Genomic DNA, 21,620 nt, shown 5'->3' on the forward strand with positions numbered 1-21,620 from the left:
CCATTTCTCACACCACAGCTCCAGGCATGAGCTCCTAGATTGCCATTTATCATTTTAAAAATTCAATTGGGGTGGGGGGATGGGCATGAGCCGGGGAGGGGCAGAAAAAGAGGGACAATCCCAAGCAGGATTCATGTTGCCAGCACAGAGCCTGACACGGGACTCAATCTCATGAACCATTAGATCATGACCTGAGCTGAAGCCAGATGCTTAACCGACTGAGCCACCCAGGCGCCTGGATTGCTGCTTTTTAAACGAGGACACTTAACCTTCCCCCGTCTCTGCACCCCTCTCCACATCCACTTCCCCACCTCCAGCAGCTGTGACTTTATTTTCACACACTCACACTTGAGAACGTCTGCACTACTTTGTAGCTGAATCACAATTATCACCTGCCTATAAACAGGCTGCAAAACTGGGGGCTCACAGGCAAGTTCCATCCAACGGGTGTTTCTTCCTGGGTAATTCTGACTTCGATGCCAACTAGTTTTCTACCAAAATTCCACCATCCAGCCTCTCCTGAAATATCAGCCAACCTGGGACCACTAGCTGTGCATTTCCAAGGTGCTACCTAGCGGACGTGAGTGGCCGCTGGCCTCCTTGCGACACGTACGACTCTGTTTCACAGAACCCTCCATCCTGAAGCCCCGTTCGCTTCAGGGCTAATGGAACCCATCTGCAGGGTCCCTGCGGGGATGCGCATGTGTGACCCCTCATGGGCTGACTTTTTAAAAGTGCCTTTCAAGACTCCGTTTAAAAACCTGAATTTTGACTACACAGAAAAGCACAGAGAATGGCACGATGAACCCAACAGACCATCACTTTCCCAACTGTCAGCTGACGGACTGTCCTGCCCACGCTCCCCGCCTGCCACATGTTCATCTCAGACACCACCTCAGTTACTCCAGACACAGACCAGTAGGTATCTACAGAGGACCAGGACTCGGAGCACATCCAAAACGGCAGCATGAGGAGGTCCACACTCTCTCTTCAAACACCATAATTGGAGGAAATTATAAAAAACAGTAATTTAAATTTCCAGAGGGAAACTGTTCTAAGGGCAAACGGCAAATGGAGGTCTGTTTCTTCAAGAAAATCTACTGAGTCCGAGTATTAACTTCAGAACCGTCAACACATATACTAAAAAGAAGAAAGATAGGGGCGCCTGGGTGGCGCAGTCGGTTAAGCGTCTGACTTCAGCCAGGTCACGATCTCGCGGTCCGTGAGTTCGAGCCCCGCGTCGGGCTCTGGGCTGATGGCTCATGATGGCTCAGAGCCTGGAGCCTGTTTCCGATTCTGTGTTTCCCTCTCTCTCTCTCTCTCTCTCTGACCCTCCCCCGTTCATGCTCTGTCTCTCTCTGTCCCAAAAATAAATAAACGTTGAAAAAAAAAAAATTAAAAAAAAAAAAAAAGAAGAAAGATCTCAAATCAAGAACTTGAACTTCCATCCTCAGATTTTGGAAAAAAGAAGAGCAAAGTAAACCTAAAGCAAGCAGAAGGAAGAAGAGAATGAAGATTAGAGCAGAAATAAATGAAATAGAGAATAGAAAAGTAATAGGAAAAATACCAAAAGTTGGTTCTCTGAAAAGATGAGCAAAACTGAAAAACCTTCAGCTAGATCAGCTAGACCAAGTGAAAAGGTGTAAACCACTGAACGAGCAATTGAAGAGGGGACATCACTACCGACTTATAGGGGAAAATAAGATTTTTAAGGCTTTAAAACTATGAAACATTCTATGTGAACAAACTGAAAAACAAGCAACATGAACAGATTCCTAGCAGGACATAAGCAACTGAAACAGACTCAAGAAGAAAGACAATAAAACCCGTAACAAGTACAGAGGCTAATAATTTTAAAACTTCCAACAAAGAAAAGCCCAGATGTAGATGGTCTACCGTGACCAAATACTCAAAGAACCAACAGTAGTTTTTCACAAAGTCTTCCAAAAAACAGGAGAGGAGGAAACACCTCCCAGCTTATCTGGAGGCCAATTCTACCCTGATAGCAAGCAAAGCCAGACGACGATTCAAAAGGAAAGAAAAACCACAGGCCAACATCCCTTCGGGCCCTGAGCCCACCCGGCATCAGTGGACCTCTGGAGGCCAGTGACTCTGGCGGTCAGCTGAATACGTGGCCAACGCCCATTAAACACTCTGGACATCGAGGCCCATCAAGCTTCCCTGGATGACAATTCTGCACACACATCACACGTCACCGCTGGCAGTAAAAGGCCCTGCGCTGTCTGCACGGTTCCACCGCGAGAGGACAACTGGAAGCTTGCGCCCAGTGCCTCCTGGATCCTGCCCCGTGGGCCTCTTCCCCGGGCTGTCCTTCACCCATGCTCCTTTGCTGTCATTAACTTTAACTGGGAGTGCACCGGCCACTCCGGGTCCTGTGAGTGCCTCTAGCGAACTCCTGGCCTGACGGTGGTCCTGGGGGCTCCTGAGCCAGCAGTGTGTGTCCCAAGTGAGGGTGGTCCTGGGGACCCCTGCACTGTGCGGTTAGAAACGACTGAACTGAACACATTAAAGAGGCCAACTATGTGGTATGTGAACTACAACTCGATAAAGCTGTTTTGAGGAAAAGAGAACACTGTGAAATAACTGTGATGTCCTCTCACCACATTTAAAATTCTATCTACTGATTTGACTCTAAAAATGGAAATCCAATAAGAGACTGTACCAGGGTATTTCTTCCATTAGGGTTCAAAGTCATTATCCCGAGTCACTCAGAGGAGAATGATTTTAAGTGTGACAGAGAGGCGGGCCCTTCCCTACCCCCGTATGCCACACTTCACTTCGGTTCATTTTCAGACACATCTGTTTGTCTGTCTTCCCTGGAATTCTCTCCTTCTGAGCCCCTCCTTATGACACCCAACACTTAATCAAATCTCTTAGTCCTGCTATGTCATGAACTCAACACCTTTTTGTTCTGGAGCCCCTGTACCCAGGACAGAGCCCCCTTTCCTCTGACTGAAGGAAGGACACGTGGGGTAACCTTCCTGAAACTTTGCATGTTTAAGAACATCCTTCTTCGATGTCACTCGTGATGGATAGTTTGGCTCAGCAAAGAATTCTACACTGAAAACCATTTTCTCTCAGAACTTCTCAAATGACCTGATTTTCCTTCTGGAAGCTTCTAGGATCTTTATACTTCTGAAACTGCCCACTGTATGGGTAGAAATATGCCTTTTTGGTTCACCGTGCAAGACATTCAGTGGGCCTTTTCGGTCCAGCAAATGTGTACCTCTTAAGCAAGAGGTGTCCCCATAATCACTTTGCTGCTCTCCTCTCCTCCACACTGTGAATCACATGTTGAAATCCTCCTCTCCCATTGTTCTTCCGTATTTTCATCTCATATCCTTTCATCTCATGCTCCAGGCAAGACAATTCATCTTTAACCCTTACAATAAAGTTCTGTCAAAAATTATAATTTTGGGGGACAGGGGCTGAAAAGGTTGTTGTTTAATGGGTACAGAATTTGTGTTGAAGGAAAGTTCCGGAAACGGTGATGATGGCTGCACAACAGCGTGAATGTAGTGATGTCACTGAGCTGTACACTTAAAGATGGTTAAAACGGCGGGGTACCTGGGTAGCCGAGTCGGTTAAGTGTCCGACTATTGATTTCGGCTGAGGTCATGATCTCACAAGTTTGAGACCAAGCCCCACATCAGGCTCCGTGCTAAGCATGGAGACTGCCTGGCATTCTCTCTCTCCCTTTCTCTCTCTCTCTCTCTCTCTCTGCCCCTCCCCGGCTCACACTTTCTCTCTCAAAATAGACATTAAAAGAAGAGGGTTAAAATGGCAAATTTCATGCCACGTCCATCTTGCTCCAGTCAATACGCTTAGGAACTGTATTTTCAGTTAAGCCTCGTTCACGCTCGTTCACGCTCACCCGGACTCTTTTGTGTCTTCCTGGTTCTACTTTATAGATACACTTCTCTAATCTCTGGACGCAAACTTTTTCAAGTTCTCTCTGTTCCCAGAGTCATTTTTGTTTCTCTCAGGACCTACAGTTTTCTTTTTCCAAACATGCTGAAGGATGAGGGAGTGCGTGGCCAAGCAGGCAGGGGGGCTTTGCTCTGGGGACAGGACGAGGGCAGCAGTCACACGGGGGCCTGGGGACGCCACATGCTCCCAGGTGCTCACACCCACACCGGCTGCTCTAGGGCTCCCTGGATCGTTCTTCTTTAAAAGGACCCTCGACTTTCACCCGGGGATAGGTGTCAGCTGCCTGTGTGCAAGCACAGGAAAAGGGGTGGCCGGCCGATTTATATACATTTCACCTACTCCCCTTCTTTCCAAGCTCACGTCCCCCTCCCGACTCCTCAGATGTCCCCCCAAGCCGGGAGCTTCTCTGGGCTTCTGGGGGGCAGGTGGGCTCTTGCCCGAGTGCAATCCCTCCACTCATGTCCTCGGCCAGACTTCCTCCACCAGCATCACACTTACACCCCCTTTCTGCCTTCCAGGAAGAGACAGCCCCCTCGTGCTCTGACGTGCACTCCTCCCTGTGCTCTTACAACATCATTTCTAGGCCTTTACAAGTTGAAACATAATTGTACTCTCAGGTGGAGAAGAAGATAAACATACATGCTTAGCTTTCTTTTCTTGAACCAAAACCACCTTTAAAAAAAATCCAGCTTCTGGGGCACCTGGGTGGCTCAGTCGGTTAAGCGTCCGACTTCGGCTCAGGTCACAATCTCGCAGTCCGTGAGTTCGAGCCCCGCGTCGGGCTCTGTGCTGACAGCTCAGAGCCTGGAGCCTGTTTCGGATTCTGTGTCTCCCTCTCTCTGCGACCCTCCCCCATTCACGCTCTGTCTCTCTCTGTCTCAAAAATAAATAAAATAAACTTTAAAAAAATCCAGCTTCTAACAATGGGGCACCTGGGTGACTCAGCTGGTTAAGCTTCCGACTCTTGATTTCAGCTCAGGTCATGATCTTGCGGTTCGTCGGTTCGAGCCCTGCATCATGCTCTGCGCTGACAGGACAGAGCGAGCCTGCTGGGGAATTCTCTTTCTCCCCCTCTCTCCTTAGCCCTCCCCCGCTCTCTCGTTCTCTCTCATAACAAAGAAATGAACTTGAAAAAAACAAAAAAACAACCTAACAAGATGATACCCTGAAACAAACGGACACTAAGGTTATAGAATCGGCAAGTCCTCGGCTTTCAAATCCGCAAAAGCAGAATTCAACTGAGGCGTAGCCAGGCCCACACCAGAAGGCACCGGACTACGAGGTAACACAACCTTCGGTGGCCTCTGGTTTGTGAGCGCCCGGGACTTCAAACCCTGGTGAGTCAGAACAGTATTTGAATACAGATACAGTATCTGTCACTCTGATTCTTTCGCTAATAACAAAAGTACTGAAAAGGAGCTGAAAATCAGCCCACTGTTCCAGAGGAGCACTCACTGTGAGTCATACGGTGATTAGAACTCTCAACTTTTGTTCTGAGAAACAACGAAGAGGTATGTACGTGCACACACTTGTGTACACACGCAAGAAGGATTTACTTTTCGCGTTAATCTGCGACACTGGAGGGAAAAACAGTTGTTACCTTATAAACAATTAGATGCAGGGCTTCATACGTGTCGTCCGTATTTACAAAAATCTTGGGGAATCTGCATTTTGCTTCTGGATCATTTAGGTTCAAGGGTCCAGTAAGAAATCTGCAAAGTAAGCACGGAAATGACTCCATTCAATTGGGCAAAGTACAAACAGGAATATATTCCTACTTAATATATATTCATTTTGGGGGGAAGACACCAAATCAGAATACGATAAAGTTTTAACTCACTGGAGACATCAATTTCCTTTGCTGATTATTGCCAATAAACAGCACAAAGGTAATTCAGTGTTGATTTTATCTTTACCAGAAGAGATCATAAAATCTAATACTGTTTTTCAGAGAACACAAGTTTTACCTTCCATAATGTTGAAGATTTCCTGGCATCTCTGCCCTTATTGGAGAATCTCTTCCTGCCAACTGTAAACAAATACAATGTTTAGAAACGACTTCTTAGATATTCCTACTTTTAAAGCTTTGAAAACAGCACTCATATCTACTAGTTGGCTCCAGACCATTTTTCTGTATCATTCTCTCCTCTTATCCCACCAAAAAGAGAGAGGAAGGATAACAGAGGGAAAGAAGGCACTGATATGAAGCAGAACCATCATAACTTGATCATAACCTCAACTCCATACACTGACTTAGTTCCTTTTATGCCAATAACCAGAGTCTCCCACGGGGTTAACAGATGCTAGGCGATGACCACCTCATAGGACCCCTAGAGAGAACACACTCTTCCTATCTCCTGGTCGTGGAAACTCAAGCTAGTACAAGTTCACCAACGCACACAGGTCCTACATGGCAGAGCCAGGCATTGACCGCAAGCCTCTGTGACATCAAAGCCCCTGCCTCGGCCAGGACGTCACGCCCCCTCATGGATCTGGTTGTGGAGCATGGAGCACACTCCTGACATTCTTTCTCTGAAGATGTACTGCTTTCCACACACATAGGAAAAGGAAAAAAATCCAAGTCGTGTTAGCTAAAACCTGTTACTCTAAAAAGTTTTGACATTCTTTCAGTCTATATAAAGTTTTAGCATAGAAGTCCCCTCCCCAAAGATTGAAAAACATTCTAAATGCAACAGTAAAAACATAGCTCCAACTCTCCCACGTGCGGTGGTCATGAGACAAGACCTCATGCATCCACACTCACGTTGCCACGTTGTGTATTGTGGCTTCCTATTTTGTAAGCCTGGCTCCTTGGACTTATCATCAAGCACCAAACAGAGTTCCCTGTTGCAGCAGTGGCACGGTCACACGTGGAAAAGCCTCCCGACGGTGTGCATGTAAGCAGGTAATTTAGCATCAGGCAGACCCTGAGATCAAGTCCTGGCCCTGCCACTTCCTAGCTAGTGACCCCGGGCACATCACCGAAGCCCCCTAAGCCGGAGTATCTGACGTGTAAGGTGGGCCTCAGGACGCCAGGAGATCGTTCACGTTTGCTGGTCGCTTGGTTCAGTGTCTGGTATGTGGTACGTTCTCAAGAAACACGAGTCACTGCACTCAAACCGCCTGGAAAGGGACTAGGTACAGGACTAGGTCCTTTTTGGAACCTTCCTTTCAATTTCTTTTTCTTTTCCTTTTTTTTCTTAAGTAAGCTTCACAACACGGGGCTTGAACTCACAACTCTGAGATCGAGACCTGAGCGGATATTGAGCTTCAGCGGACGCTGAACCGACTGAGCCCCACAGGGGCCTATCGATTTCCTACCAAACTCATTTTCTTCCTGTTGTTTAACTCACAGTCTTAAACAGAGGGAGGACAAGCACATATATGCACCTGAGCCAAAATGGTTTCTGGGCTTCAAGTATTTTTCATCTTCAACCCGAGGAGAGCTGCAGAAGGGCACTCTGGGGAGAAGGCTGCAGCATTACTTACTGGTCTCTGCATAAAACTGGGAAGTATGGCACCACACTGGAGAAGCCAGGCAGGCAACAGAACATCCACTCAATGACACCTCACGCTTGTAATGACAAGGCTACAGGATTAACCTTTGTTCTGTCAAAGATCCTGGGTGTTTTCAAGTTCCCAGAACCCTACCTAAAATCCCAGCTTTTCCTTTGCTCGATGAATTGCTCCTCTTAAGAACAGACCTTTCTATCGCATTTGAACCTAACAAAACCAAGAGGTGGCATAGGTGGTTTTCTGGGCTAATGAAAACACAACCAAATTCTTATCATACCAGCAACGTAAAATACAGATCAGAACTGCCCCACCCACCACTGTGTTACTCCGCCCTCCTCCCCAGCCCCCCAGCCCGGGCGCGCAGGTGTGCGGGGGTGTGTGCGTGTATACATACAGGATACACACACATAGAGACGGGGGTGGGTTGGGGGGGCGGGGGAGAGAGACTAGTACCCGGCCATACCTCAGGTTCAATATGCCTTGGAAATAGAGATGTGGTGAGGTATTTGTATAAAATTCTCATGTCATCTTGCTCTAACCCACTCCTGAAACATCAGAAAAGCACGGTGTTAAAAGCCTGGAACTGGTCTTCCGTCTTCCTATGGCTCTGATTGTAACAAAGCTCCTCTTTTCCTCGTTTCCATTTTATCAAGATGCCGTCTCTTTGTCAAGTTCCAGAAGGGAATGGATTCAACTAGTCTGGCACCGGCACTTATCCTGACCTGGCGAAGGCGACTATTGTGCCATCTTGTACTCTACATGCCATTTTAACAAAAAGCCACCAGTCTGATTTGATGGGACTTGATTCTCTCCTTGAATCCCATGGAGGATTCTTCAGGGAGCATTAACGACCACAACGCTCCACTATGGGCCGCCGATTTCCCTCCGCTTTCTAGGCCATGCGGGAATGCATATGCCATCGCCCGGCCTCCCGGCAAATACTGGCATGCTGTAGACGGGGGATGTGTTCCCGCCGGGTCTCAGAAACATACGAGGATTTTAATTCTATGATTTCCGTGTAGGCAGAAAGGAGCAAGAGAAAGAAAGAAACTTTCAGGCAGATCTAATCTGACATGAGGCGAGAATAAGCATGTGGAAACGGTGCGGAGACACTAGCAGGCATCAGACCCTATCTGAAATCATGTGTCTAGGTAGGGGTATAAACAGACGATGAGGAGTCTGTCTGGGGTTTTTTCTCTTCAAGAGAACAGGGGAAAAAAAAAAAAAAAAAAAAAAAAATCCTGCGCTAAGATCCAACTCTATATAAATCAAGCCTCTACAGCACATTCCAGAGGCTTGCTCTGCTTTTCCCAGAAAGACCATCTGTTAGAAAAATCTGGCTTGTCCTGGCAAATACATGCTGTTCCCTTACTGAGACTGTTCCGAGGCTGTCTCACCTTTTCCTCTTCCTATGCCACCCTCTTCTTTCCAGGTTCAATTTTCACAAGGTCTGGTCCACAGCTGAAAGTGTAAGGGGGCTCTAGCCCCTTAAGCAAGTTTGTTCTGTTTTCCACCAAGCAGAACCTTTACTAGGACAACCCTAACTCTCCAACTGTCACGCAGCCAAACGAGGCAGACCAAATTTCCAAATCAAACGTGTGAAGTCACCTACTCTTTCGTTTTGCAGAAAAAAAAAAAAAACTCAGGTAAGGAGAGAGAAAGAGAAAAAGGAAAACAAAACAGATTCTGGATGTTACTATCCTTTCAAGACAGGAGTCAGAAGTGCTGGTGGGGCAGGGTCGTCGATGGTCAAGTAGAAGAGATCATCACGTGAAGTACTACGTTCTGGGCCATTTCTAGCACTGCCAGTAACAGCAGCTACTGGGCCCATCTGGCCACTGAACACTTGAAATGTGGCTGGTTGCGGTAAGTGCTAAAACACACGCTAGAGTTTTAAGATTTAGCACCAAAAAAAAAAAAAAAAAAAAGTCATTAATAATTTATGTTTTTACAAGTTGAAATAAATAAGCTTAGAAATACTGGGCTAAAATATTAATTTCACCAGTCTTTTTTTTTCTTTCAACATAGCTACTGGGAAACTTAAAATAATACACATGGCTTGACCCCTATTCATTCTGGATGGTGCTATTCTAGACCACAGGGCGCAAAGTAGAAAAAACCCTGTAAGAAGAAATGGAAGAAAACACTACTTAACTGCTTCCTATGTGTGCCACGTTAGGGCTTGGTTTTTATCACTTAAGACTCAATGCTAGGCACTAAATACTTCGGTGGTGGTTTTCTGGATTGAAAACTTAAAAAGAAAAATACTAAGCTGCAGCCAGCTGTCCCAAGCACAAAACCCGAAGCAGACAATTCCTGCTTTGCCTGCACTAAGGCCTGCCCTAGTGGTAGGATCTCCGTTAGCAACCCTCTCTCCAGTGTTTGCCACCCAGCCCTTCTTCTGCTCCCCTAAGATATAAAACGCAAAATACAAATACAGATACAAAAATAAATGAAGTAATAATGCATTATAATTATAGAGGATGTTACTACTGGGGAACAGTTTTTAGGAAAAAAAATAACAGTTAAAAAAAAATCAAAAAGTTCCTTCCTTAACACAAGTAAGCAAACAGATAATACATAAAGCAAAAAATTCCTGCACTGGCAGGTCCAAATGATTCAGGATTCTATCAATGGCTCACATCAAACAGGAAACAGACCGCTCATGTTCAGACGTAAAGGTGTTCCTTCAAAGTCTCTCAAATATAGTTATTTAATATGAATAATTAAAAAAAATTAAAGTCTGTTTATTTTGAGAGAGAGACAAAGAGAACATGAGTGGGAGAGGATCAAAGAGAGAGAGGGAGAGAGAGAATCCCAAGCAGGCTCAATACTGTCAGCAATGAGCCCAACACAGGGCTTGATCTCACGAACCGTGAGATCATGACCTGAGCCAAAATCAAGAGGTGGACGCTTAACCGACTGAGCCACTCAGGCATCCCATTATAATTTTTTTTCTTGAAAAAAAAACAAACACAACAAACAAAAAAACACAAACTTCTCTTCAGCTTAAATGTCAACTGATCCACTTGTGTGCAATGCAAAATCCTTTCCATCAGGATCAGTTTAGTCTACGATACAGACTACATTACTGTCGCGTATTAAATGTAAAATAATCTAGTCCAGATTATGCTCAACTTTGATTAACTCAAGTATCTAAAGCAGTTATTCATAAAAGCATTAACCTCTGGAAACTAAATCCATTCACTAAAAAGAAAATACTCTCAAAAAATAGGCCAAGGGGGGTGCCTGGGTGGCTCAGTTGGTCAGACAACCAACTTCAGCTAGGGTCATGATCTTGCAGTTTTTGAATTAGAGCCCCATGTCAGGCTCTGTGCTGACAGCTCAGAGCCTGGAGCCTAATTCAGATTCTGTGTCTCCCCCTCTCTCTACCCCTCCCCTGCTCACACTCTGGGTCTCTCTGTCTCTCAATAATAAATACACATTAAAAAAATATTTTTTAATAAAAAAAAACAAAACAGGCCAAGAAAAAGCAAAATAAAACAAAACAGGCCAAGAACTCTGGACAAAAGAGCCGAACAACCTCCTACCAAAGAGCAGTAATGTCGAATGCTATCATGGCCCCTGTAAAACCAAATCCATCCGTGAAATGCAACACAGTTCAAACAGAAGAGATTTTCTACTAACCATTTGCTTTGAGCTCACAACCAACATTTACTGAGCACATACAGTGTACCAGGTTCTGGCCATGTCCTGGAACAGATATTTCTACCCTCAATCAGTTAATTTCAAAACAATACAGTAAGTAGCAAACCAAAACCATCAATACATTAAAAAAATCATATGCCGCGATCAAATGGGATTTATTCTCAGAATGCAAGGGTGGTTCGATGTTCATGAAACAATCAATGTGATGCAGCACATCAATAAGAGAAAGGATAAAACCCATATAATCATTTCAATAGATGCAAAAAAAAAAAAAAAATTCGACAAAGTACAATATCCATTCATGACAAAAACCCTCTGCAAAGTAGGCCTAGAAGGAATATACCTCAACATAATAAAGGCCATGTATGAAAAACTCACAGCAAACACCACACTTAAAGGGGAAACATTGAGGGCCTTTCCCCGAAGATCAGGACCAAGACAAGGATGCCTATCCTCACCACTTTTACTCAACATCGAACTAGAAGTCCTAGCCACAGTAATCAGACAACAGAAAAAATAAAAAGGCATCCAAATTGGTAAGGAGGAAGTAAAACTGTCACTATTTGCAAATGACACGATACTCTGTATAAAAACCTCTAAAGACTCCACCAAAAAACTGCTAGAACCGACAAATAAATTCAGTACAGTTGCATACAAAATCAATGCACACAAATCTGTCGCATTTCCATACACTAGTAACAAAATAGAAGGTGAAATTAAGAAAACAATCCTATTTACACTGCACTAAAAATAATAAAATATTTAAGAATAAACTTAACCAAAGAGGTGAAAGACCTGTACTATGAAAACTATAAAACACTGATGAAAGAAATTCAAGACAACACAAATAGACATTTTGAAGAATATCGTTAAAAGGTCTACACTACCTTAAAGCAATTTACACACTGAATGCAACCTCTGTGAAAATACCAACAGTATTTTTCACAGAACTGTAACAATCCTAAAATCTGTATGGAATCACAGAAAACCTTGAATAGCCAAAGCAATCTTGAAAAAACTAATTCCAGATTTCCAATTACATTATAAAGCAGTAATTAAGACAGTATGGTACTGGCATAAAAACAGACAAATGGTGCTGGGAGAAGTGGACAGCAACATGCAGAAGAATGAAACTAGACCACTTTCTTACACCATTCACAAAAATGAACTTAAAATAGATAAAGGACCTGAATGTGAGACAGGAAACCATCAAAACCCTAGAGGAGAAAGCAGGAAAAAACCTCTCTGACCTCAGCCGCAGCAATTTCTTACTTGACACATCTCCAAAGGCAAGGGAATTAAAAGCAAAAATGAAATATTGGGACCTCATCAAGATAAAAAGCTTCTGCACTGCAAAGGAAACAATCAACAAAACTAAAAGGCAACCAATGGAATGGGAAAATATATTTGCAAATGACATATCGGACAAAGGACTAGTATCCAAAATCTGTAAAGAACTCACCAAACTTCTCACCCGAAAAACAAATAATCCAGTGAAGAAATGGGCAGAAAACATGAATAGACACTTCTCTAAAGAAGACATCCAGATGGCCAACAGGCACATAAAAAGATGCTCAACGTCGCTCCTCATCAGGGAAATACAAATCAAAACCACACTGAGATGCCACCTCACGCCAGTCAGAGTGGCTAAAATGAACAAATCAGGAGACTATAGATGCTGGCGAGGAAGTGGAGAAATGGGAACCCTCTTGCACTATTGGTGGGAATGCAAACTGGTTCAGCTGCTCTGGAAGACAGTGTGGATGTTCCTCAAAAAATTAAAAATAATCTACCCTATGACCCAGCAATAGCACTGCTAGGAATTTACCCAAGGGATACAGAAGTGCTGATGCATGGGGGCACTGGTACTCCAATGTTTATAACAGCACTTTCAACAATAGCCAAATTATGGAAAGAGCCTAAATGTCCATCAACTAAGGAATGGATAAAGAAATTGTGGTTTATATATACAATGGAGTACTACGTGGCAGTGAGAAAGAATGAAATGTGGCTTTTTGTAGCAATGTGGATGGAACTGGAGAGTGTTATGCTAAGTGAAATAAGCCATACAGAGAAAGACAGATACCATATGGTTTCACTCTTATGTGGATCCTGAGAAACTTAGCAGAAGACCATAGGGGAGGGGAAGGAAAAAAAAAGTTAGAGAGGGAGAGAACCAAACCATATGACACTCTTAAAAACTGAGAATAGGGGCGCCTGGGTGGCGCAGTCGGTTAAGCGTCCGACTTCAGCCAGGTCACGATCTCGCAGTCCGGGAGTTCGAGCCCCGCGTCAGGCTCTGGGCTGACGGCTCAGAGCCTGGAGCCTGTTTCCGATTCTGTGTCTCCCTCTCTCTCTGCCCCTCCCCCGTTCATGCTCTGTCTCTCTCTGTCCCAAAAATAAATAAACGTTGAAAAAAAAATATTAAAAAAAAAAAAAAAAAAAAACTGAGAATAAACTGAGGGTTGATCAGGGGTGGGAGGGCAGGGAGGGTGGGTGATGGGCATTGAGGAGGGCACCTGTTGGGATGAGCACTGGGTGTTGTATGGAAACCAATTTGACAATAAATTTCATATTAAAAAAAAAACAGACATACAGATCAATGGAACAGAACAGAAAACTCCAAAATAAACCCACAATTATACAGTCAATTAATCTTTGACAAAGGAGGAATGAATATCCAACGGGGAAAAGTCTCTTCAACAAATGGGTTTTGGAAAAACTGGACAGCAACATGCAGAAGAATGAAACTGGACCACATTCTCACACCATACACAAAAATAAACTCAAAATGGATTAAAGACCTAAATGTGAGACCTGAAAACATAAAAACCCTTGAGGGGAGCACAGGCAGTGACGTCTCTGACATCAGCTGTACCAACATTTTCTCTCCTGAGGCAAGAGAAATAAAAAAATAAACCATCTGGGACTCATCAAAATAAAGTTTCTGCACAGCAAAGGAAACAATCAACAAAACTGAAAGGCAAACTGGAATGGTAGAAGATACTTGCAAATCCAAAAAAGGGTTAATATCCAAAATAAATAAAGAACTGATACAACTCAACACCCAAAAAACAAATAACCCAATCAAAAAACGGGCAGAAGACACGGATAGACATTTCACCAAAGACATCCAGATGGTCAACAGACACCTGAAAAGATGCTCATCATCACTCATCATGAGGGAAATGCGCACCAAAACTATAATGGGAGATCACCTCATTCCTGTCAGAATGGCTAAATTCGACATTCGACAACCCAAGACACAACAGCTATTGGTGAGGATGTGGAGAAAGGGGAACTTTCTTCCACTGTTGGCTGGAATGCAAACTGGTACAGCCACTGTGGAAAATACTATCAAGATTCCTCCGAGTGGAAACCAGTATGGAGGTTCCTCAAAATATTGAAAATAGAACTGCCCTATGATCCAGCAACTACACTACTGGGTATTTGCCCAAAATATACAAAAACACTAATTCAAAGGGATACATGCACCCCTATGTTTATGGCAGCATTATTTTCAACAAACTACAGAGGCAACCCAAGTGCCCATAAATAGATAAATGGATCAAGAAGATGTGGTGTACCCTTGTTAAGATGAACACAGGGTGTTATACGTAAGTGATGAATCACGGAAATCTACCCTCAAAACTGAGAGCACACCGTATATGCTGTATGTTAGCCAATTTGACAATAAGTTACATTAAAAAAAAAGATATGGTGTATATATACAATGAAACATTATTCAGCCATGAAAAAATGAGATACTCCCATCTGCAACAATATCAATAGAGCGTAATGCTAAGTGAAATAAGTGAGAGAAAGACAAATACCATAGGACTTCACTCACATGTGGAGTTTAAGAAACTAATGAGCAAAAGAAAAAAAAAAGAGAGAGAGAGAGAGAGAAACAAACCAAAAAACAGACTCTCAACTATAGAGAACAAACTGATGGTTCCCAAAGGGGAGGCAGGTGGGGGTAGGCAGGAATAGGGGTGTAGGGATTAAATAGTATACTTATGATGAAAAAAACAAAACATTAAACACAGCAACACCACCACTGGGCTCCACTTGACAAAACAAACCATTCAAAACTAAAAAACATATGTATATCTACGGTAAGCAATAAGAGCAAATATATATTCTGCTCACGAAATACGAAATACTTCATAGGTATTTTCATACACTAGCTTTGTGATTAACAGCTGCTTCTCAAAATGTGCTGTTTTTCTTGAAGCTCCTTCTTGTGGTGACTGTCTGGGACCAGCGCCCTGCCAGCATATTAGGGTGGGACCACAGAGCAGCTCTGTACGGCCACCAGAGCTGGGCACTGCTTAACCCCAGGGGGTGTCGGGACATCCTTCACAAAGACAAAGATACCAAGAGGATCCCAGGAGCTGGGCAACATTTAGCCCTGTGAGCTTACGCTTCTGGAACGCAGCCAGGCTTGCTCGTCAGGCTGGCCCCACAGCCTCTCATCTCAGCAGGAGCTACTGACCTTGAGGGGACCCTCTTGCTCTAGGCCTGAACCCTTTCTCACCTCCCGAGCTCATACCCACATCAGGCCTTCTGCTGTGCCTGGCAACTGGAATCTGAGCTGCCCTTCCTCTGCCAAGGGCACCAAGGCTACGGACTGCTGTTCAATTCCAGCTTGTCCCTCAATCTCGTCACCGTGGCCGCGTGCACCCTCCCCAGCCTCTCCCTGTTAATTTCTGCCTTTGGAAAGCTACTCCCTCTCCAGACCTGACGCCCTCCAACCCCGTGTAAGTAACTCCCCTTCACCTTCTCGCGGCAGCATTAAGAATTTCATTTCACTACTACAGCGTGCATATCATAAAAAGCACCTAGAACAGGGCCAGCTAATACAGCATCAGGTTCCCTGCTAAATAATTTGTTAAACAAAAAAGAAGAGGCCTTTTCATCTGGGATTTGTTGTTTTCATAGGAGAAAACAAACTCTACATCAAAACTCATCAATGTGTTTAATACACAATGTGTTTAACTTCTTTCAGTCAATTTCTCTTCCTAAAATGAGGCTACAAGACCTTGGCAGGGAGAGGACGGGTTTCGGGGAACCGTGGCACGTTTCAGGGAACCGTTACTGCCCTGTTAGCTGAACTCGGGTTTAGCGCTCAAACGTGGCCGCAGCCCTAACTGAAGAAAGCGGGGTATTAGCACAAGCAAACACGAAAACTGAATGCGTGCGATCACCCGAAGAGCTCCCGGACCCCAGCAGCCCATCTCAGACACAGATGAACAGCCAGCTCCACACCCCCTGCAGGTCTATGCAGTCGCATGCACGTTCGCGTGGCTTTGCTGGAGCTGTCTTGCCGCAGCTGAAAGCATTAGTTACAGTTTATCTTTTCTTCTCCAGGATTAACATTCTCAAAGAAATTATGTTTTTGTTCTCACTACAGGTTGCACAGTTTGTTGCTAGTGGGTAACTTCCTGGTTTTATAGCACATTTAACTTCTCGGGTATTTTTTTTTTCATCTAGCTTCTTTAAAACAAAGTCTGAAAAGTATGCTTTCCACATTTACTATACGGTTTCTTTAAAGACGTTTTTGGAAGAACACCAAAATAAAAACGGGCTTCTTAAACTCAGCTCGGCAGAAACGTTTTCTCCACCTTGCATGGCGCCAGTTTTAAGCTCCCCTGCTTGGTCGTTTTAACCCAAATCACCCTACTTTTGGTTTAAGTCATCACTGCTTTATTTTGACAGGATCTATAAAGACGCTTCCCACCTTGCCCTTGCCCCCTTGCTATCTGTTCCAGTCCAACAGCCTGCTATCAACCCAGTCACTGCGGTTTTTATGATCCTCAAAGATTTTCTTCTTTTACGGGCCAAGCCTCGGGAGCATACATACCAGATCAGCTGATCGTTATAGAGGAAGGCGGTGTATTTGACTATACTCAGGCTTTCCTCCATTCTATTAATAAAGGATTGGATTTTCAAATAAGTCATTTTATCCAAGGGGAAGAAGCTGATTCCACCAAAAATGTCGAGGAGATCACATGACTGCAAATGCAACGTTTGCAAGTACTGTAGGAAAAAAAAAAAGGCGTCAAACTTAGAGTACACGGAATAGAGCACTGACAGTTCAGGATAATTAGTCAATTTATGATACGATTACGTACTACTGCGCCGAGAAGACCAGTAAGGGGGTGAGCCACAGCTAACCAGATGTGCAGTCAGTACCAATTTCACGACATTAAGCTCAAACATAACTAGTTAATGTTTGTTCAGGATTGTGTCTTGTCTCTTTGAAGCGCTAACTCCTTACGCTAGCGCTCCTCAAGTTACATCAACCTTATTAGGGATGTCAACAGTGACATCGCGGACAGACACTGCCACCTCCTACCAAAATAACGTTGAAAGGACAGGTAGTCAGTTGTTGATGGACAGGAGGGTAAAGAAGGCAAGAACAGGAATCAGGAGGCAGCAGGAGGGTAAATAATTATGGTCAGTAAGGTGAAGAAACAGGGGTGCCTGGGTGGTTCAGTCGATTAAGCGGCTGACTTCGGCTTAGGTCATGATCTCATGGTCCGGGAGTTCAAGCCCGGTGTCGGGCTCTGTCCTGGCAGCTCAGAGCCTGGAGCCTGCTTCAGACTCTGTGTCTCCCTCTCTCTGCCCCTCCCCTGCTCACACGCGTGTGCTCTCTCTCTCTCTAAAATAAACAAATGTAAAAAAACAAAAAAAAAAAACACAGATCAAAGATAATTTAGGGAAAAAAACTGAGAATTATTCCACTAAAATAAACTGATTTTTACCAGAGGTAGAGTATATAAAATGTAACTTGCTGTAAAACAGAGTGGCAACTATTTAGGGACACTCATTCATCATTTGGGAGGGAAAAATCACATTAAAAACCACTATGGGGGGGAGGGGGGCGCCTGGGTGGCTCAGTCGGTTAAGCATCTGGCTCTTGTTTTTGGCTCAGGTCACGATCTCACAGTTCATGCGTTCAAGCCCCACATGGCGCTCTGTGCTGACAGTGCAGAGCCTGCTTGGGTTTCGCTTTCTCCCTCTCTGTCCCTCCCCGCCTCACGCTCTCTCTGAAAATTAATAAACTTAAAAAAAAAATAATAACCACTAATGGGATAAAGTCTGTGTCACAGCCAAAAATTTTACCTTGAGTCAACACAGATTACTACTCACTAAACAGAGTCTTGTTTCATCAATCCATAAGAATGTACACCTCAGGCAAAGAGTTTAAATTCTGCTAATTAACCAATCAGCATGCAGTAAGCCCACACTGGCCAACCCAGGCAGAGCAAGGATGAAGTCACAGGGTGTCTCCAGGATGCTGTGGGGGTGCACACAAATGGGAGGATGCTCTGATCCCGCACAGAGGTGACAGAGAGATTCAAGAGTGCACATCTAAAAAGTTTCCTCACTGGTCTGGTTTTGCCACTAAAGAGCTTAGGCTCTCTGCCACTTTCAAGTCCTAAGTTTTTTTTGTCAATGAGCAATGAACTTATGGATGTGTATTTCCAAGGGTCTGTTTGAAGACTACTAAGATTATAAATAAAATTCCAAGTACTTACCCGATGGAAGAATTTCTCTAATCTTTCTTTTAGGAGCTTGACACCTCCATCTTCCATGGCTCTCAGAAAAGTACCATTAAAAAGCTAATGATGTAAAAGATTTTTTAAAAAATCAATTTCTTATGCCCTTCAATTTCCCAAGGTAACAAATTCTTCTTTTCCTTTTACATTGACTAATTCGGCTTATTTAATCCCCCCGCCGCCCTCCACAATCCCGTTCTTTTTAAAAGGGGAAAACATGTACAGGAGAAAGCCTGAGTTATAAAATAAATCACAAAGAATCAACACACTATTAAGTGGTATCATTTCCATGTTATCACCTAATCATTTAGGACATTTTTTTTTTTTTAACCTCAACTCATACTTAAGTTTCACTTTACATAAATACTACCACCAGAATGCCTCTTCCTCAAGAACATGGAGTTTCTTGTTTACCAACAGGGACACATTCCTAGTACAAGGCTGGGAATAAAGAAAGACTGACTACTCAATGAATAAGTATATGCATAAACCTCAACCCTGTTTCAAAGGCCCCACTGTTTCCTCCCCTAAAACAGACACATAGTCACCAGGCAGTCATCTAAAGAATTAAGATTTTTAAACAATCCCTGGAAACAGGTAACTGGCTAGACTCCATTCAGAAAGAGCATCATGCTTACCTTGTACATGCTGTAGCACTGTTGTAGCACTGAACTATAAACCTTGTCCTGCAAACAAAGACATAGATGTCAATTTTAGGGGAAAAAAAGTCCGCTGTATAACAAATGTACAAAGACTCCTGGCAAAGCAATATAATGCTTACAGACTCCGTCCCACAACAGTTGTGTGCTGAAAATAAAAGGTATTTAAATTCAGTTATGAAGCAGTAATTTTAGGAGGGCCTTGAACATATGACTAGGAGGAACTGGTGAGACGGGATGTACATTTTTATAAAATTGTGCTAATGTAAGCGATAAACATAAAGCTTCACTATGCGTATCCTGAGAAGCTTCCGTAAAAGTGACCCGGCTTAAATCTCACCAAGTCACTCAATATATTCAGTAATAAACTTTCAAAAAATAAGAAATAAAAAAGGACACGTTACCAGCAACTCCTCCTCTTGATATTCAACAATTGGTTTTCCATCTTTACTTTGCTTTTCAATTATAGGATTCCGAACAACCTATGCAATTTTGATAAAACGAAGTTACACAATGAACCAATCATATACATTTTTAATCTTCCCTTAAGTTAAAAAATTTGAGCAGGTCACAATACCAGAAACACACCTTCCGAAAACAGCCCCAAGAACAAATACACTGAATAGAAGTCTGACTTTAAAACGGCAACCCACCCTACTGTAATCCTACTTTGCAGCAGCTAGAGGACTTTCCTCAAGTCCTAAGAGTAAAGCAAAGATCACCCATAACTTCACCGCACAAATTCAAAGAGATCAAAGAGATATACTGTGTATGTAAATACCATGACCATCCAGAAATTTTCTTCTGGCTCATTGAAGAACTGTCTGTTCTTCTGCGTATGTAAAGATTTTGCAGGTTTTGATGGACTAAAGGTCCTAAAAAGATTAATAAAAAAGGATAATTGGGGACAGTTCTCCAAGTTGCAGAAGTTGTAAGAACTCGCTAAGCTCTGCAAAAGCACTTTAAAAGGTATTACCTGGTAAACTGTACAATAGCTTCACATAATCCGACGTTTCTAATTTTTTCATTCTTTTCTACTTCGTTTGGGTAATAAAACAAAATTTTATTTTCCTCCTAAAGTATGAAGAGACAGAATCGCCACATTAGTATCAGCATGTTTCCCATCCCAGCTGTTGAAAAAGCTGTTCAAAGTCAACGTCTGACGTCACACGTGCTAACAAAAAACCAAAACAAAAACCCTTTTCAGTGAATCCAGAATTATCTTTTCCTCACTATGTAAATAACGCTCATGAGCCTGGAAGGAAATTGTGATAATCAGTAAGTCACATGTCATCTGAAGGAGCACTCAGGCAATTATTCTGAAAACTCGATCTTACGGTTTCTTGCCTCCTGCTCATTTGTAAACCAACGATCGTAAGAAATGAGCGTGTGCGCACGTGCGCAGACGTACGCCTCCAGGCGAGTCAAACTCAGCAGGTTCACGGGCACTGAGACTGACAGCCTTTAAAGCTACCGTGATTTTGCTGCCAGCGGAACCGGACATCCTTGGAGGAAGTCACCGTCCCCACCTATAAAATAAACAAAACCCACCCCTGGAATTTATCTATCAATTCGGAAAAGAACTTTCCAAGGGGAAAGAACTTTCCAAGGGCCCTCCAAGCCTGCGTTATTTTCGGGTTTACAAGTCCACCACTCTCGATCCACGCTTCGGGGTGCGGGGGGGGGGGTGTTGCAAAAACATTAGCTCAATTTTAGTCACCCAGGAATAATGCAAAAAACAGAGCCTCAACCCGTGTGGAGTGACGAGCTTGCTGAAGCTTCATTCGACACACGGGCTTAGATCCAGGATTCCGAAGAGACCCTGCCGGCGTGGTCCGGCCCCCGTTTACTCCCCGGCTCGGGCGTACACTTGGCACAAAAGCAGCCTCAATAAAAGCCGCTCCAGGAGCGCGGTGACAGGTGCCGGCCGGGGTCGCCTCCCGGGCGCGCCCCTCGGCTCCCGGGGCCGCCGCCGGCCTGCCGCCCCCGCCCTCGGGCCCTCCTCCGGCCGCCGGCTGACACCGGCGCGCGGTCCGGCTCCGCGTACCTCGCCCTCACGCGGCCCGAAGCGCGGGTTGTAGATGAAGAAGCTCAGCAGCGCCGGCGGGAACTGCTTCTCCTGGGCCGCCCCGGCCCCGGCCCCGGCCCCGGCCGCCGCTGCCGCCATCCCGGCCCGGCCCCCCAGCCTCGGGAGCCTCCCTCTGCCCGCCCAGCGACAGCCGCCCGGAGGAGACCGCACTTCCGCCTCGCTCGCGGC

At 44.3% G+C, this 21,620-nt stretch overlaps 1 protein-coding gene across 1 annotated transcript in view; it reads right to left on the reverse strand.

The window, feature by feature from the left end:
* CCZ1 (CCZ1 homolog, vacuolar protein trafficking and biogenesis associated) overlaps positions 1-21,620 on the reverse strand; it is a 34,276-nt gene extending 12,656 nt beyond the window's left edge. The window contains exons 1-10 of the mRNA XM_045459962.1: positions 21,411-21,620; positions 20,340-20,437; positions 20,145-20,238; positions 19,768-19,845; positions 19,343-19,390; positions 18,684-18,767; positions 17,003-17,178; positions 7,931-8,012; positions 5,919-5,980; positions 5,552-5,663 (exon numbers count right to left, since the gene is read on the reverse strand). Coding sequence (XP_045315918.1) covers positions 5,552-5,663; positions 5,919-5,980; positions 7,931-8,012; positions 17,003-17,178; positions 18,684-18,767; positions 19,343-19,390; positions 19,768-19,845; positions 20,145-20,238; positions 20,340-20,437; positions 21,411-21,530 — 954 coding nt within the window. The 5' untranslated portion in view covers positions 21,531-21,620. The remainder of the gene's footprint in view (positions 1-5,551; positions 5,664-5,918; positions 5,981-7,930; positions 8,013-17,002; positions 17,179-18,683; positions 18,768-19,342; positions 19,391-19,767; positions 19,846-20,144; positions 20,239-20,339; positions 20,438-21,410) is intronic.

Source organism: Leopardus geoffroyi, chromosome E3 (genome assembly GCF_018350155.1).
Source record: "Leopardus geoffroyi isolate Oge1 chromosome E3, O.geoffroyi_Oge1_pat1.0, whole genome shotgun sequence".
Classification (NCBI taxonomy): domain Eukaryota; kingdom Metazoa; phylum Chordata; class Mammalia; order Carnivora; family Felidae; genus Leopardus; species Leopardus geoffroyi.